The sequence below is a fragment of the Megascapheus bottae genome, chromosome 11 (assembly GCF_031878675.1).
Source record: "Megascapheus bottae isolate mThoBot1 chromosome 11, mThoBot2.hap1, whole genome shotgun sequence".
NCBI lineage: Eukaryota > Metazoa > Chordata > Mammalia > Rodentia > Geomyidae > Megascapheus > Megascapheus bottae.
Genome location: NC_143519.1, coordinates 8,322,507 through 8,341,146, shown reverse-complemented (window position 1 = coordinate 8,341,146; position 18,640 = coordinate 8,322,507). Strand labels below are relative to the sequence as shown.

General features: G+C 44.3%; 1 protein-coding gene across 1 annotated transcript in view; it reads right to left on the bottom strand.

Annotated features, from left to right (window-relative positions):
* The window catches only part of Tmtc4 (transmembrane O-mannosyltransferase targeting cadherins 4), a 51,130-nt gene extending 44,306 nt beyond the window's left edge, over positions 1-6,824 (bottom strand). The window contains exons 1-2 of the mRNA XM_090341917.1: positions 6,734-6,824; positions 1,616-1,831 (exon numbers count right to left, since the gene is read on the bottom strand). Of these exons, the coding sequence (XP_090198043.1) occupies positions 1,616-1,831; positions 6,734-6,757 (240 nt within the window). The 5' untranslated portion in view covers positions 6,758-6,824. The remainder of the gene's footprint in view (positions 1-1,615; positions 1,832-6,733) is intronic.
* Between the last annotated feature and the right edge of the window lie 11,816 nt (positions 6,825-18,640).

The window sequence follows — 18,640 nt, the reverse complement described above, 5'->3', positions numbered from 1 at the left end:
TCAAGAGGCTGAGATCTGAGGATCTTGGTTCAAAGCCAGCCCGGGCACAAAAGACCCAAAAGACTGTGAGCTTTTATCTCCAATTAATCACTAGAAAATGGGCCTGTGGCTCAAGGGATAGGGCGGTAGCCTTGACCTGAAGATCTCAGTGATAAGTCCCAGGTCCAGACTTCAAACCTCACGACTGAAGAAAGAAAGAAAGTCATTTATTTGTGCCATGTTGATGACACACAAAAAAATCTGCAAACATTCAACTCCCGACATGCCTTATAGCAAATATTCACGTCACTGTTTTCTTTCTTTTTTTTTTTTTTTTTCTGGTTGTGGGGCTAAAACTCTGGGCCTGGGTACTGTCCCTGAGCTCTTAAGCTCAAGGCCAGTGCTCTACCACTTGAGCCATAGGGCCACTTTGTCATGTGACAAAGTTTTCTGTGACATTTTAAAAGATGAAAATAACTTCCTCATGTGGTAAAAATCTGAAGCTTTAAGGTTTTATAAACATTCAACTATAAAAGTTCCCATGATTAATGCCAGGTGGAGAGAGACAGGTGATTCTTTCCTGTCCTCTTCACTGGTTAAGCAGCATACATAAACTGTTGGCTAAGTAACAGATGGGCTGTCCTAAAACCTTCATCTGTGCCACTTCCAAGTTCTTTCTCCTCTGGCTCTTCATACCTCAAAGTTCCTCATTCTCTTTCAGCGTATTTGAATCTTTTGTTCCTCATTCTCTTTCAGCATATTTGAATTTTTTCCTTTTCTCTTCACAAAATACTTTCTTCATTTCTAACTCGGGTCATCAAGTGAAAAAGAATAGTTTTCCCTTGGAGACTGATGTAGCTGCAACTGGTGATCAACACTGTCCAAGATTCTCCAAGTTCAGCAACAGTGAGTCTCTAAACATGACATGTCAAGGGCTGCAGTGTCCCCACAAGCCGCCTCCTATCCCCAGCAGCTTTGGCAGCTGTACTCACACTTAGTAAAGGGCAGAGATGGCCGAAAACACCTTATAACAGGTGCTCATACCCATCCATCATGGCAGCAAATAGATTTTCTTTTCCTCTTCCTCTTTTTTCTTTTTTTTGGAATTTTGCAGAAAACCTGAAATATTCAACCTGAATATATGACATACACTTGTTTTGAAATCTTAGAACAGCTTTTCTGTAACAAGTGTGGACTGGGTCTCAAGGGCTAGGCAGGGGAGGAAGACCATAGACACTAAATTATGGAGATGATACAAAAGGAGAGACAGAGATAAAGAAAGGAAGAAAGGAAATGCACAGCACAACTGGGGCCCAAAGAAATGCTTAGCCCAAATCTAATAAAGAATCCTACACTACTGTTAGCTACTCAGGAGGTAAAGACTTGAAAATTGTGGTTCAAAGTTGAACCCGGACTGACAAATCTGAGGCTCTTATCTCTAATTAACCAACAAAAAGCCAGAACTGGAGGTATGGCTCAAGCAGTACTGTCAGCCTTGAGCAAAAAGGCTAAAATGAGAGCGTGAGGCTCTGAGTTCTAGCCCTACTACCAGTACAAAAATAAATAAAATAGAGACTCTTGAGACTCAGGCAGCTAGATGTAGTTTGTTTCCCAGAAAAATGTTAAAGATACAAACCTTATTGTTAACAATAGCTTCAGAGTCATCAAAGACAAAATCGCCATCATAGCTCCGTGCAAAACACAAAAGGGAAACGAATCCCACTACTAACTTGGCCCAGAAAGGGGCAAGGATCGAGGATGGGAGGATGTGCTCCAAGTCAGTGTCCAGCTCGGCCATCCTGACAACTGCAAGCTGTTGGCCTCTGGTTCTAGCATTATGCTGGCTAGAAATCTGCAAGAAAAATAACATTGCATAAATATTTACCACTGCAGTTAGGAATGCTTCAGCAGTAGCCATCTCTACCTTATGCAAGTAACAGCTAGATAGTAATTTGTTGCATTTTCATAGGATGTTATCATTAAAAATGTTAAGTCGCAGCTCTTAAAGACTTCAGTGGGCAGAAAAGCCACCCTCATTACAACCTACAGAATTAGACACTCGGCCAGGCGTCTGTGGCTTACGCCCATAATCCTAGCTACTCAGGAAGCTGAGATCTGAGGATCATGGATTGATACCCGTTAGGGCAGGAAAAATACATGAGACTTTTTTCTCCAATTAACTATAAAAAAGTCCAAAGTGTGGCCGGGAGTTTGGCCTAGTGGTAGAGTGCTTACCTAGCATGCACAAAGACCGGGGTTCGATTTCTTGGTACCACATCCATAGAAAAAAAGCCAGAAGTGATGCTGTGGCTCAAGTGGTGGAGTTCTAACTTCGAGAAAACCCAAGGACAGTAATCAGGCCCAGAGTCCAAGCCCAGGACTGGGAAAAAAGTCCAAAGTGGAGTGCTGTGGTTCAGGTGGTAGAGTACCACCTTTGAGTGACCATGAAAGACAGTCCCCAGGTCCTGAGTTCAAGGCCCGATACAGGCAAACACACACACAAGAACAAGAAAAGTTAGTGACAACTCATCCAATCAAGGAAAATCAGTAACTACTCACCATGGGATGGCTAGGTGCCAGGGGAGGACACAGTAGATAAAACACGCCCTGACTCTGATATACTCAATATTCTGTAGGCTCATGTGCAGTCAGAGGGACATCTTAAGATAGAAAATCCGGATGTATGTACACATGCCTGTGTGACTGGTTGCTAGATTAGTGGCTCATACACACATAGAACTCATGACATTGCAAGAATGTTGTCACAGAAAAATCTGATCTATGTCCCAAAGCAGAGGAGGGGAAGCAATTCTATATGGAGACATAAACTTTAATAGTGAAGTCAAGATAAAAATGCATACTTTGTGTTTTCCTTACCAAGAAGCAAAAATATTATTATTATTGCTGGTCCTAGGGTTTGAACTCTGGGTCTGGGTACTATCCCTGAGCTTCTTTGCTCAAGGCTAGTGCTGTCACTTGAACCACAGCTCCACTTCTGGCATTTTGTGGTTAACTGGATATACCACTCTCATAGACTTTCCTGCTGGTGCTGGCTTTGAACCTTGAGCCTCAGACCTCAATCCCCTGAGCAGCTAGGATTATGGGTATGAGCCACTGGCACCTGCTTAGGCAAAATATTTTGTCGCAGTCTTGCTAGTAGTTGTATGGACTTGTGCATGACACTAATCCTACTTTCAAAACATTCCAAGCAGCGAGAACTGTCTTAACAGCTTCTGGACCTGTCATTCAGTCAAACAAATATATTACTATGCAAGCCAGATTTATCTATCTCCATTTGCACCACACCTTGATAACTGCTTTCTGTAGATCTGCCAGGACCACATCTGGGTCATACTGCTGAGTTCCAATCTTGTTAAAGTTTAAGCTCCCTAGATGTTTCTCATTTCCAAAGCAGGGATAAGAGTATCTATACTTCCACAGTTGTCATGAGGACTGTAATGGATGCTCAAGGAGACTGGCAATTCTAACTATACTTTTTTCCATGAGAGTGAACAATTTTCTTTAGAAAAACCTAGTTGGCTTACAGGTGTTGGAGTCTACCCTACTAAGGGAGTAGATGGGAACCTCAGTTCCCTGGCCCAGGAGGCAGTTTAGCTCTAGCTGGTTCCAGATCTTCAAGTGAATATCACACATTACGCAAATCAAGTATAAGCCAGCCAATAGAAACCTGAGGCCCAAAGGAATCTTTTCTCCAGCCCACAGTCTCATTAAGGTGGAGACAGATCAACAGACAGCAGGACATGCCATTCTGTGACCACACTGACCCTTTCCAGAGGCAGAATGTCCAAATTTACAAGCCAGAGACAAAAGACTGCAATTCTCCACTGCAAATCCCTTGAGCCTTATCATCTGAGGTAAAGCATGCTGGGAGAACCATCCTCCACTTACTTCTCCGGCCTTCTTTTCTCTTCCAGTGAAAGGCTAAACTACTGCTTAAATTCAGATTACAGTTACAAACACAATTCAGGTCACTGTGAAGACCCCAATTACTGTGTTTACATTTCAGCTAAAGAAATTGCTCCTGCTGCTTTAAAAAAAAAAAAGTCAAAAGACTGAATAGCTAGGAAGCCACCATGCTTTCACACAGAAGGAATAAAGGTGTTCTTTGATTTGGGAAGCCTACATAAAGGAAAACAAATAGTTTATACCAATTTTAAGAGTATAAGATGGCAGCTGGGAGCTACAAAAGCTTGTTTAACTAAAGGGCGCTGGTGGCTCACATTTACAATCTGAGCTACTCAAAAAGCTGAGATCTGAGGATCATAGTTTGAAGCCAGCATAGGTAAACAAGTCCAGTAGAAGCTTCTCTCCAATCAGTCATCAAAAAGCCAAAAGTGGAGGTGTGGCTCAAGTAGCAGAGTGCCTGCCTTGAATTTAGAAAGCTAAGGAACAGTGTGCCCAGGCTCTTAGTTCAAGCCCTATCACCAACATATGAATACTTCATCAAAGTTTGCTATGAAGTTCAAATAGCTTTAAAGGAATACTACTGATTCAGGGACTACTGTGGTCATATGTAGTCATACTATATATTCATTTTTGCTAACTAATGCAACAGTTAAGCATATGTAATGTAGACTCCATCATCTGAAAGGGCTCCAGTAGGACCCCTGGAAAGTCAACAAATGTCCGAGTCGATCTCAGAATGATTTTCTCCTCTTCTGCAGAGATGGAGTGGAGCAGGGAGTCTACCCAATTCTGCCCTCCAGGCTCACAGCATCATTTCTCAGTCTGGCAGGCTCCCTCTTCTTCCCATCCCCATCCCTCATTTCCTTCTCAGGGAACTCCTGCATCTCTAAGGCTCCCACATCTTTGCTGTCACCAAAAATACTCACAAATGCCCTTTTCACTTACTGTTCACATGTCTACAAGAATAGTTCAGAAAATGTCTTGCAATAGCAAATGCCACATCAAAAAAAAAAAAAATTCCACAATGTTGCCAATGGTGTCTCACACCTGTAATCTTAGCTGACTGGAAGGCTAAGATTAGGATCATTTTGGTTCTTGGAACCCTGGCCAGGCAGGCCAAAGTTTGAACTAATAGCATGGTGGTATGCTCTCATCTTCTTAGCTATGAGAGAGGCTATAAACTAAGAGGCCTGCACCCGCAGGCCATCCCGGACAAAATAGTCCACAATACTGCAATAGAAGAGGATGGGTGTGAGGATGCACACCTGTTATCTCAGCCACTGCGGTCAGAAAGCATAAATAGGAAGATTTAGGTCCAGGTTGGCCCTAGGAAAAAAGTGAGGCCCTATCCTCCAAAAAGCCCAATTAAAAAGTGCCTGAGACTTATCTCAAGTGGTAGCATGCTTGCCCAGCACGTTGGGAGCAGAGTCTCTGGAGAGAAGGACAAGTGGAGTTGGTAGCTGCATGACCTTGAGCTTAGCCTTCCTAAGGATCACCAGCAACTTAAATACCGCTGCCTTCTTCAGAAAGTTGAGGTAGGGAAGCACATAAGCACTTGGTTCCTGTTCTTGCTATTAGTATGGAGAAATTAGCTCCTAGTGCCTAGTCCTTCTGTCCTAGGAATACCCACGCCAGGCTTATTCCTGGGGATGGGCTTCCCACCAGTGGCCCATCAGATAATCTACAGCACATGCCATCCTTGGTGAGGCATCTTTGCGTCCTGTACAACGCAGTGACCTCTCTGACAAGAAGAGACCCTTGATCCACAAGGAGGTTTGGCATTCATGGGAAAGAATCGAACCATGAAATTAGAGGGGACACTCTGTTTTGCTTGGACCTATTACTTGAGTCCAGGTGCCATCCGGCCTGGGAGCTGTGTCTTCTCTGAAAACCCAGTTCCTTGGCCACATCTGGACCTAGGTTCACCTGTGGAGGCAGGACAGATGGGACCCTCATTTTTGCCCTGGTTCTGGCAGCGTTTCATCAAGCCACCATCAGTGCTTGGATGCCCACTTGACTCCTGTGCTGGAATTAACCCACCCCTTAAACCAGAGGTCTCTTTAGACCCCAGTTCCTCAAAATTCCAATAAGAAACCTCTGTTTTGGGGGGCCAAAACAAATTAATCAACCATTAATAAGAAGGTCAAAAACAGCTCAAACAGAAACTCTCCAAAGCCAATGACCCTAAACTGTGAACACAGAGACTCAGAGACAGTGGACACAGAAGCCTGGACTGCAGAAAACAGAAGAGTGAGACCCAATCTAAATAATGCATTGTGGGAAATGGATAACTGGCACCAACTGTAGACACTTCTGTCCATGTTGCAGGGGTGGGCTGCTGGCCTCTGTCTGGCCTTTCTATCTCCTGGGGAACAATCCATCCACACAGCCAGCTGCCCTTTCTCTGTAAGGCTGAGACGTGACAGTGCCTCTCAAAATCAGATTCAAGACCAGGATGGTTTCAACTCAGCATCTGCGGCCTGGCAGTACCATGGAGACAGAACTGCGGCTCCTACCTCAGGCTCCCTTCCCTTTAGCCAGCCATCCCTCCTGCCCTCCTCCACGACACGCTGAACCAAAGGATGCCCATCGCGCGGTGTGATGACTGATTTCCTCTTCCCTAATTCAGTGATGTCCTAGGGCCAGGGATGCCCATACAGCAAGAGTGTCTGTGTGCAGCTCCACATTTAATTCCTGTCCCACAAAGTTTGCAGTCTCCCCAGGCATCCGCCTGCCACCATCACTTTATCCCACCTCCCCCTGGTCCAACTTGGGCCAGGTCACCAAGGCAGGGCAGGGGCGAGGAGGGGATCCAGTCACTCCTTACCACTCTAGTGACCAACGGCATCATCCATCTGCCCCGGGCAGGGCAGAGCGTGGATGACTCAGTGGCTCTCCTCGTCCCTCCTCCCTTCTTTTGTGTGGGGTTAAGACAGGAACACACACACACACACACACACACACACACACCCGGCCCACAGCCGCAACCTCCAGACCCGACGCCGGGTGGAGCTGGGTAGCAGGTGGGGGCGGTCCCTGCTCCCCTCGCCCGGCTTCCCCAACTCCCGGCCCACGCGGGAGGGGGCAGCGCGGCGACCCCGCGCCCCGCCGGCGGCCCCGGCTTTCGACGCCAGGCAGAGGAGTGTCGCGCGCCTGGAGCGGCGGGGAGCCGCCCGGGGACCCGGTCCGAGCCGGAGCCCGCACCTCGGCCAGCGGGCGGCCCGGCGCAGGGCCCCGAGGCCAAGTGGCCGTCCCGAGAGCAGCGCGCCCGCGGGGCGGGCAGGGTGACCTGGGCCCGGCAGGGGGGCGGCAGGAGCCGGAGTCCGGGGCGCGCGCCCCCCACTCCTCCCCTTTGTCCCAGGTGCTAACCCCGGTGTGCCCGACGCCCGCCCCCCCACCCTGCTCCGGTCCCGCAGCCAACTCCTCCGGCCGGCCCAGCGCTGGGCGCCGCCCCCCGGGCCCTCGAGAGCCGCGGGGCGCGGGGCTGGGCTGCAGCGGGGGCCCCACGCGCACTCCGCGCCCAACTCCGCTCGCCCCGCGACGCGTTCGGCCCTGCAGGGGCCGCCCCGCGCGCGTTACCTGCAAGGAGCCCGGGCCGCATCTCCCTCCAGCTCGAGGAAACTCCGGCGGGCTCCCGGTGCCCGCCGCTGCCGGCAGGGGAGGAGTCTCCCGCGCGCCGCCCCCCGCCGCGCCCCCCGCACCCCGCAGCTAGCTCCCCACGCTCGGGCGCTCCCGCTCACACACCCACGGCGACCCGCCCCTTCGGCCTCCCTATTGGCTGTTCCTCCTGCCACTCACACGCCGCAGCCCGGTTCCTCTTCAACCCATTGGTGGATGGGCGGGTGACGTCACACCAGAGGGCGCTAGTAGGAAGCGAAAGAGGCGCGGGGTGGGACGGACTCGGCTGGGGAGGAGGAAGCGAGCTGAGGGCGCGGGGCCGGGCGTGGCCCGCGAGGTAAGGACGGCTCCGGTGTGGCCCGCCACGCGGTTTCTCCAGCCCGTTCCGGCCTGTCTGGCGCGCTCCTGCAGAGGGACTGCAGTGTCCCTGCACAACTCTCGGAACTCCACACTCTCCCGTGCGGGAGGAGCCGCGGGGCGCCCCAAGGGCGGGCCCTGCCGGGGCCACGGAGCCATCCGCGCGCCCCCGGGTCCCGGCCCGCTCGCCGCTGCCCCGCTCCCAGCCCGACTTGTCCTTTCATCTCGGAGACCGGTTTCCAGCCTAGCCGCCAAACTGGTAGAAACCGAGCAACTTCCCGCTGCCCCGTCCCGGGCGCCTCCCGGGCGCGGCGCCCTCCTCCAGGGTGGTGAATTCAGGGCAGCCTCTTCCTCCAGACGGAAATCTGCATCCTCAGCGCCTCATCCTGCGCAAGTTCCCGTCACCTCCACGTGCGCCTGCAGCCGCCACCGCCTCCCCGCCCCGGTGAAGTCCTGGGAAGCCAGCTCCACCGCCTCTTCCTTGCCTCTCAGGGAAAACGCTTTTGCTACAGTCAGCGCCCGCACAGCCCGCATCCCTGAGGCCGCAGGACGCCTTGCTTCGTGATGTTATCTCACCTCCCTCCCAACTCCTTCATCTTTAGAGTATGTCCTGGCCATGCCAGACTGGCTGTCCGCCTCTGTGTTCCCCATCTCCTTGGCTTTATGATGGGTGACCTCTGTTTCTTCTTCTTCTTCTCCTTCATTTGCCAGTCCTGGGGTTTGAATTCAGGGCCTGAGCACTTTTTGCTCAAGGCTAGCACTTTGCCACTAGAGCCACAGCACCACTTCTCTGTATGTGGTACCGAAGAATCGAACCCAGGACTTCGTGAATGCTAGGCCAAGCACTCTACCACCAGGCTACGCTCCTGGCCCAAGGTCACAGTCCTTACTTCAGCATTTCTCCCTGCATGACTTGAATATGCTGCTAGCATTTCAATCAGTGCAGCTCACATTTTCAGTTCTGGTTTTTGCTTTCTCTGAGCTCTAGACTAGTTTTCTTGTTGTGTCACAGGCACTTCAAGTGGAACACATCCAAAGTTCATCCCCATTTTTTTTTCTCTTCCCTCCTGCTGGCCTGTGCTATCCAGAGTCCCAACTGCTGTTTTCCAAACACTTCCTTCGCCCGATGTCTAACAAATTCCCACGAGTCTTCCTTCCTAACATCTTTTAAGTCTGTCCACTTTTCACAATTTCAACTCTTACTTATAGGCTGAGCATGCGAGAATCTAAAAATCTGTAATTCAAAAGACTTAAAAAAATAATGAATCATTTGAATAATCAATTTTAGGTTTTGGTGCATTTCACATGTCAGACTTTTCGCATTAGAAATGGTCATTGGATATTTAATATCCTATGGAACAGTCCCAACTTAAAAAAGCTTTGAGGGCCAGGAGTTTGGCCTAGTGGTAGAGTGCTTGCCTAGCATACATAAAGGCCAGGAGTCGATTCCTCCGTATTACATACAAAGAAAAAAAGAAGCTGGAAATGGTCCTGAGGCTCAAATGGTAGAGTTCTAGCCTTGAGAAAGTTCAAGGACAGTGCTCAGGCCCTGAGCTCAAGGCCCAGGACTGGCAAAAAAAAAAAAAAAAAAGCTTTGAAATCTAAGCCACTTCCAGACCTTTTTGGATAAGGAATACCCGACCACAATGGCTACACCCTATGGCATCACATTGGCACATTGCTGTGGAGTTTACTCCAGGGACATCAACAAAGTTACAAATTTGTTCTTCCTCTGACTGTCTCTGGACTTAAGAAAGTGATAAGGAAACCTGTAATACAGATTATAATTTTAAATAGGGTTGTGCTTATTGCTGAAACAGAGAAATCAGTCTGCTGAGTTTAACGTATGCAAAAGTGAGACGTATTCTTTTTCAGATTTTTTTAATTGTAATTAATAGAAGGGTTACATTATATTCACCAGATAGAAGGTGCGATACTTCACAAACATTGATACCCTGTCTCATGTCTTGGTCCCCACTTCCCTCCCTCCACCCCTACCCCTCATCTTGTTTTCCCCCTTCCCTATCCTATTTCAAATAACCAAATAAGCATATACACAATATTTCAGATAACAAGGTAAAATACGGTAACAATATGAGATAACCAAGGGACAGCAAGGGAGATGAGAGATAAATGAGAGGAAAAAGTGAGATGTATTCTAACAGATCTCACACACCAGATTTAATGGCCATAGGTTTATTGGAAGAAAGTGGATAAAGACGCAATTCCGTCTGTTAAGTCACAGTTGAGTTGCTGTCATTGGTTGGATAAAGGTCGAATTCTTCAGAAAAAATCAACAAGAGTATTTTATGGCAATCTGGTATGAAATTTAAAATGCAGCATTTTATTATTATTTGCAAATTTTGATCTACACATTGGTGGCAATAACATAATTCATACATGAACAAATATATATATATATATATAGGTCTCCATCTTTATCCAGAGAGCTAGTTGTTAATTATTTTTTTACCAGCACAACAGTGACAGACATAGTGAGAATCACAAGCATGCCTGAAAATAACAGGTAGATAAAATGTTAGTCCATTTTATTATTATCTTTCAGTTGTGTATAGACAATGCACCCCTTTCCTCCTATCCCTAAAGGCGTGCTGCGCCCATTATGGTTCCTCTCAGCAGGTGGTGTTGCTCCTATTTTGATCTCTCTTAGCAGGCCATGGCTTGTCCTTGCTTTTGGCTCAGTCTGCGCGTTCTCATTTCTAGGAGGCTGATATTAGGAGGATTATGTTTTGAGGACAGTAGGGGATGGGATAGTGAGATGAGGTTTGAGGAATCTGATTGCAACCAATAAAATGCTGGGAATGGATACATATCTGTCATCCCAGCTATGCAGGAAAAGCAAATAGAAGGAGGCAGGTCTAGACTTGCCCAAGCTAGTAGACAACCGACTCAAAAATTAGATGAAAAAAAGTTGGGGGTGTGGTTTCAAGGGCAGAGAGTTTGCCTTGTAAGAATGAGGCCCAGAGTACAAACCCTAGTGCTATTATTGCTTCTCTCTCAAATAAGCTTGTGAATATGAAATTTATTTAACAGTGGGTGATTATTTACTTCTTCATTTTTTTTTTTTTTTTTTACAAAAACATACTGAGTGCTGGTTATCTGTGAGTGGCTATGCTGAAGGCTGACATTTCAGAGCAGAACATTTCATCCCCTCAGGGAAGAAACAGATTCCTAACCATTGAATGGTAGGAGACAGGTGGCGAATGGGTCGTAGAAGTGGTCCATTTGAGAACCCCGTGAGACATCGAGGAGATGTACCAGGGGCTGGATATTTCTGGTGCAGAGCTCAGGAGAGAAGTCTAGGCTGCTCTGCGGATCTGAACACACAGTGGACAATGAAAGCTATAACCTTGTGTGAGCTTAAAGGAGAGAAGCTCAAGGCCTTTTTCCAGAACCCCAGGGAAGGAGTAATCCTTCCCAGGGTCGAGGGGGGGCGGTGGGTGTACTCATTTCATTTCAAGACCTAAAGATCTGCAGGGAGATCTCAGAAATGAGCCAAGCTGCTCACAGTTCCAGTTTGTATAGTATCCAAGGCTACAGACAAAAATCAGCAAGGAAGAAGAGGCCAGGAGATACCAGACACAATCTTCCCCTTGGCCTCTCCTTGCGGAGCCGTGTAGGCAGTGCTTGGTTCTCCCATCAGCCCCGTGAAGGCTGCCAACTAGGAAGTTCCAACAAGCCTTACTGTTCAAGGATGATAATAAGGTGTTAGCCACATGGACAAGACCATTAGCTCATATTACTGACCTGAGTTTCCAGTCTCTCCAGAAGTGAAGCTGATGGAGCCTGAGGCCCCTACCATAAATTACATTGTTAGTATAATCTAACACGACTCAACATCCCAGGGAAATAAAGCCTGACTTATCAAATGGAATATTCCAGAGCCCTAGAGCTGACCTTTGGAAGAGAGCTTTCTTTGGAAGGTATAAGATTAATCCTTTGCTGCCCATAAGTCAGTATTGGAGAGGCAGCTGAGAGAAGGTTCTACAACAGAGTGCATTTTGTTGGCCCAAACTAAGGTAATACAGGATCATGGTGTTGTGCCCAGATTTCGGGGTCCCCAAAGACCACCAAGGAGCCGAATCCTATGTTAAGAACGGGAGACTCTTTATTGCAAGCTCGAGCCTGGACTCACAACTGACACCAACACAGCAGGTCTGAGTTGAGAGTCTTGACTACCTTTTTTGGTACAGGGTTTTTATAGGGTCTTGGGAGCTTTCCAAGCATAGTCACAAGTTTGAGCAAATCATAACACACCATGGGAAAAATCAAAGAACACTACTCAAAGTTGATTTGTGCAGCTAGTGGCGGGCCAGTATTTGGCTGGAAGTAATTGGTTAGCTCAAAGGGTTGACATTTTATGAATTGATTGGCTAGTGCTAGGGGATATGTGCCGAACTGCAAGGCAGCTGAAGGTCAGCTGGTCAGGATATCACAATGGTTATCTTATCCTGGAGTCTTTAATCACTAGGGGTGGCTTTTACACAAGGAGTTGTCTGGAATTTACTATTTTCTTTGAAGCTGCCATCTCTGCTGGTTTAGAATTAGTTCAGAGTGACCTTCTTGGGGTGGGGGGGTCTGGGTGACTTTCTGGTGGGGCCTGCTTAAAAATAACTTTTTACTGAAGTTCATTGAACTTCTGTAATATGACCATTCGGATCAAGAAAGAAAGGAATTGCATGAATTGAGAAAGATCAGAAAGTGCTTTGGTCTATGTGGGATGCTATAACAAAATACCATCAATTGGCCCCTTTATAAACAACAGAAATTTCTTTCTCTCAGTTCTGGAAGTCAATTAGGCTAAGTTCAAGACACCTGCAGATCTGGTGTCTGGCAAGGGTCTGTTTTCTGACTTACAGAGGTCACCTCGCTTGATGGAAGGGAACGTTCATTTAATTTCAGGACCCAATTGCCTCCCAATGGCCCCATCTCCTAAAATCATGAATGAATTTGATAGGAGACACAAACATGAAGACCACATCAGATATAGTAAGGGGTTTTCATTTCCTGAGAAGTGACAGAAAATGACTTAAACTGGAAACACACATCTCCTCTCTTGACAGCCCTGGCTGAACTGTCTTCTTTTCTTCTCCCTCCCCAAACATCTCTCGAAATATTTCCTTAAAAGAAGGATATCCTCAGGTTCTCATCATGTCTTTGTGCTGCTATCCTAATTATGATGGGCTCTCTGTATGTTTTTGGCATCATCTTTATAAGGATAACATGACAAAGTAGAAGAAATCTTTTCTTGTGATGTCTTTTCTAAGATTCTTTAGGGAAGAGAAAAATCTTTCCCAGAAATTACCTAGTAGAGATTCTGGCTACATGACCACCTCCAAACTAACCTCTGGTAAGAAGAAGAGAATCAAATTTCAAACTTTGATCTATCAGAGATAAGTGCAATGCAGAGTTCTTTCCCCTAATCATACAGGGCCAAGTGGCTGAATGGCTGGTAAACTGGAGATTCTTGAAGGGGGAAAGGATTTTGGATAAGAATTCATCTTTGTATTTTACTAGATGACCCTTGGAGAACACAGAGCAAACAAAGAATTTTAAAACAGAAGTTGTTTGCTGAGCTGTAAGAGAAGAGAGAGTCCAAGGGAAACAATATTGAATGTAATAGATTAAAATAAGTTTTATATAGAGTTATTGTCTTTGATGAACTAAAAAGAAAATTTAATTCCTAGTGTAGATTGGGATACATCTTTTATTCCTTGAGTTAAAGAATACTTATGTATTTAATATTTAATAATGTCACATATTTTATTTTATTGTTGGGGTGATGTACAGAGGGGTTGCAGTTATATTCATCAGGTACTGGGTATATTACTTCTTGAACATTGTTACCATTTCCCATGTTTTTCTCCCACTTTCCCTCCTCCACCCCCTCCCACTCATCTGTTTTTCCCTTACCTTTACTTTTTCAAATAAACAAATAAACATATATACAATATACCAGATACCACATTCAGATACAGTAACAACATGAGATAAACCATAAAGGGAAAAGAAGAGAAAAGAAATAGCTTCACATAGTACATTAAGAACCACAATCACAAAGATAAACTTCATTTCCATATCCTTGAGTTCAATAATGTCATATATTGGAAACCTCTCATTGATGTGTTGTCATATTTCTGAAGCTTCTTTTATTTTCCCTCTATAGTTTAATAAACTTGCTATTTATTTTCATCTTAGCTACCTATTTTTTTACTTCTTTAACATTTCTTTTTCTCCAGAGTATCATGTTCATCTCTATTTATACAATCCCCAATTGTTCAAGAGCTGGTGAGAACATTTTGTAGGTCAATCAATATTTCCCAAGTTAAAGATTTTTTGATATAAATATAAAAAATGCTTTGTAGAGGAAGGCTAAATGATCTTTTTATCTGCTTAATTTGAAAACATCATATTTTGCATAGTATTTCCATAAATTTTCATGTTGATTGTGTGTTTTCAATACCAGGTGTATCGCAGTAAATTAAGTAAACAAGCTGGGTAGTCTGAGTAGTTAGATTTGCATCTAAACTTTAATACTTGTGATCTCCAAAAAAAAGTACACTACTTTCTCATAATAGTATAATTTACAATATGTTGCAAACGAATGCATTATCTTGTGTTAGTTTACAAAAGTCTCAGCAAGTCTGTTTTATATATTAATTCATTTGGTTGGAGGTACTGTCCCTTAGTTTTTTGCCCTCCACATTTAGTTTTTTGATGGTTAATTGGTGATGAGAGTCTCACCAGCTTTAATGTCTGGTCTGGCTTTGAACCATGATTCTCAGATCTCAGACTCCTGTGTAGCTAGTTATAGGTGTGATCATAATCACTATAGATGTAAATGCAGAAAGGCACAGAAGAGAGCTGTTATGTGGTAAATCTAGGAGTCAAGGTCAGACAGCCTGGCTGGAAAGGGAATGGTGGTTACATTTTTAGCCAGTTTCTCTGTTCCCTACATGGCTTGCGGGTGTACATCAATCAAGAACTATAAAAACCATTTTTCAAACTCTGCTTCTTCATCTTCTTAGCCTTTCTTCTTTCTTAGCTCACATCCACAAATTTTATTCACTCTAACCTTAAATCTTTATTTGAAAACTCGTGTTAAAACCATACAGTGATAATGCATAATAGCAATAGAAGAGAAACCTTCTCTGGTAGCATGTGACAGGGACAGACACAGAACACATGTTTTCATGGATTATTTACACAAATGTCATTCCCCCATGAAGTTTGCTAGTAGTACTAATTTTATAGATGAGGAAGTTGAATTTCAGGCAAGTTCATTAGCTGGTTCAAGGTCATACAGAAAGCAAGAGTCAGACCTGGGATCTGTACTAGATAATCACAACCTCCTGCTTCCATGTTTCAGGAGCTGGATAATCAAGCCTAATAGTATCATTTATATTTTCCTGATTACATTTTCAGTCTTTGTACTTCTAATGGAGTTTTAGCATGCCCTAGTACTCTGTGATCACTTCAAGGTTTCTCCTTGGCTTCCTTTGTTTGTATTTCTTGCTACCTTTGTCTGCTGGGCATGCCCTTCCTAGCCGTGGAGACTTCCCTCCAGCTTTGGGACCAGTGTGGGAGCACTTCTCCCTACAAAGCATGAATCACACTTTCTCTTGTGTCCTCAGTGAAATCCTAACATGCTGTTCAGTAGCTTTCCCATCTACCTGTGGTTCATGCAGAGATTTGTTTGAGTATAGTATTGTCTTCATGATTTATATGGTATCTGATTCACTTTGTAACAGCGGAAGTTCCAAAGAAAAGGGTTTGTCGAATTTAATTCAATGTTCATATCCAAAGGACTATATGATATATGCAGAGTAGGATCCTACGTATATTTAGGTAGTAGGAGGATCTGATATTGAATATCTCAAGGGCTGTCAGATAATGTGTAGCTCCTCAAGGCATAATTCTAATTACCCAGCAAGCATTGGAAAGGGATTTTGAGATAGTCAGAGAAAACTTTGTAATGATAAATATCTAACAACAGAACAGGTTAACGTAAAAAAAATCCTCAGCTTCCTATAGAGCTCAGGCCTAGGACAATTGTAGAAGTTTGAGGAAAGCACTTTCTTCAGTTCAGATGGAAAATGACTCATACCCACTCATAAGGATGTCCCAATCTTGAAGATCAATGTGTTGCTAACGCACGACTTTCAAAAAATGAAAACCTGACTCCCATACTTATATCAAATGAAGAAGTATCCAATACATTTATTCAACTTTATAATAAGGAAACAGGAAGATAGAGGACCAATTTAAATAAGAATATGAGGAATAGGAATTTTCTCCATCAGCAAAGACATTTTCACATTGACTACTTTGGAATAAATTGATGAATGCACTTGCAAATTTTAAGCTTATTTGTTTACAAGTCAGAGATAATTCGGGTGTCTTTTTTTTTTTTTTTTTTTTTTGCCAGTCCCTGGATTGAGCTCAGGGCCTGAGCACTGTCCTTGGGCTTTCTCAAGGGTAGAGCTTTACCACTTGAGCCTCAGCACCATTTCTGGCTTTCTTTTTCTATGTATGTGGTACTGAGGAATGGAACCCTGGTCTTTGTGCATGCTAGGCAAGCACTCTACCACTAGGCCAAACTCCCAGCCCTCAAGTCTCTTTTGGACAAAGGTCTACCACAGATATATAACACCACAGGCTGTAGTCTTGCCAAAAGCAACAAGTAGACCACTCCCCCCCCCAAAAAAAAAAAACAAGTGACAATCTTCTCAAATGATTTAATATTTGTGTGAGCTTGTTAATCACTGCCCTGATATATTAGTTTCCTACCACTGCTATATCAGATTTCCACAGGTGGCTGGTAATACCACTAAATTTATTCTCATAGGAGACTGGAAGTTCAAAACCAAGGGTTTTGTCAGCAGGGTTGAACCTGGAGGCCCTGGGATGTTCTTTGCTGCTCTCTCTCTGCTCTGGTGGTTGTGAGCTCTCTGTAGTGGTCCTCAGCTTGTCTCTCCATCCCTCTAACCTTTGCTTCTATTGTCACAAGTTATTCTTTCTTTTGGTTCTGTTTCTATGTCTGTCCTATTCTTTAAAAATACCTGTTTATTGGATTTAGGGTCCACTGTACTACAATGGCCCCATGTAATTACATGCCCAAAGCTCAGACTTCCAAATAAGGTCATATTAGAGAGTTTTGGGAAGAACATAATTTCTGGGGAGAGTGAAACACTATTCAACCCAATAAGACAGAAAAGGCAACATGCTTCCTGCTCTTTTGCCTTGTTTCCAAGGTTTAAATGTTTTTATTTTCAGAGACAGTTATTTGCTTTCCTGGTCTTTCCATAAATGTTCCAGTGTTGTTTGAAAGTCACTGAATGTTACTTTGCCAGCTTGAGCTTGCTGTATATTTAGTGTCACACACACACACATACACATACACACACACACACACACACACACACACACACACACACACACACACACACACAGAGGAAAGATGCAAAATATGTTCCTAATAAAAATTGAAGGTATGGATCAAATAAGAATGCTGAACATAATGACAGTGTAGGTGTCTAGTTAGTCTATTTTGGAAGAAACCATCTTCATTAATCATGGGTAAGAAGTGAAGGTAGTTCCTAGTTTCTTTCCCAGTGAAGATGGAATTAGTACCCTCCCCAATGGCTGGATGGGCTCCTGCGAGGCCCTGTCTCTGAAAGCTTCTACCGGCCTTCCATAGTGTCAAGTCTGGGAATGGCCTTTGGGAGACATTCCAGACTCAAACTATAGGAGCTTTATATTAAAAAATGCCACCTATTTTTTTTTTTAAGTACAGAGAGAGAGAGCAGTAGAAATCCCGCTTTTATGCTGCATATTCACATTGCTCTCAAACTTTGTGTAGGGTTTTTTTTTTTGTTTTTGTTTTTGTTTTCCAGTCCAGGGCTTGAGCTCAGGGCCTGAGCACTGTTCTTGGGCTTTCCTCAAGGCTAGTGTTCTACCCTGAGGCACCACACCACTTCTGGCTTTTTCTATGTATGTGGTACCGAAGAATAGAACCTGGGTCTTCCTGCATGCTAGGCAGGCATTACTCCATTTTCTGTCCCAAACCTGTTTTAATTTTGGTAAATGTGGAGCTGGAAATCACTTTTGATGTTCCAAGATGACAGCATTGTCTATATACCGCAATGCATCTTGTATCAAGAGCCATTTAGGTTGCACTAAATCCTCACCATTCTAAATAATGCTAAATATCTTTGTTCAGGTTTTACATTTTTGTAATTATCATTCTAAGGTTATTTCTTGAAGTGGGATTGCTGAGTACAGATGTGAAAACACTGCAAAGCACTTTGAGAAAGACTATATCCATTTGTATTTCTTTCAATGATCCATAAAAGCCCATTTTCAAATGTCATGCCCAAATAGATCGTCATACTATTTAGTCTTTGCCAGTCTGATGGGCAAAAATGGTTTAATTTTGTTTTAAAAATATTTCAAGTTTCAAAAATTTTAATTTACATGTTTTCTCTATTACCTTAGGGTCCGTTCTATATCTTATTTGATATATTTTGCTTTTTATTATTTATAATGAAAATTTATAATCTAAAATTACAATTTCCATCAGTCTTCCTGTGGCCAATTGCAAATGGAAAACAAATTCTTTCATTTTTATTATTAGATTACTTGAATCTGAGTAGCCAGGTAACCAACCACTTTCCTAATGTCTTACAGTGGACATTAATCGACAGCAGTTCCTGTCTATTAAAATGCTTGTCCTTGC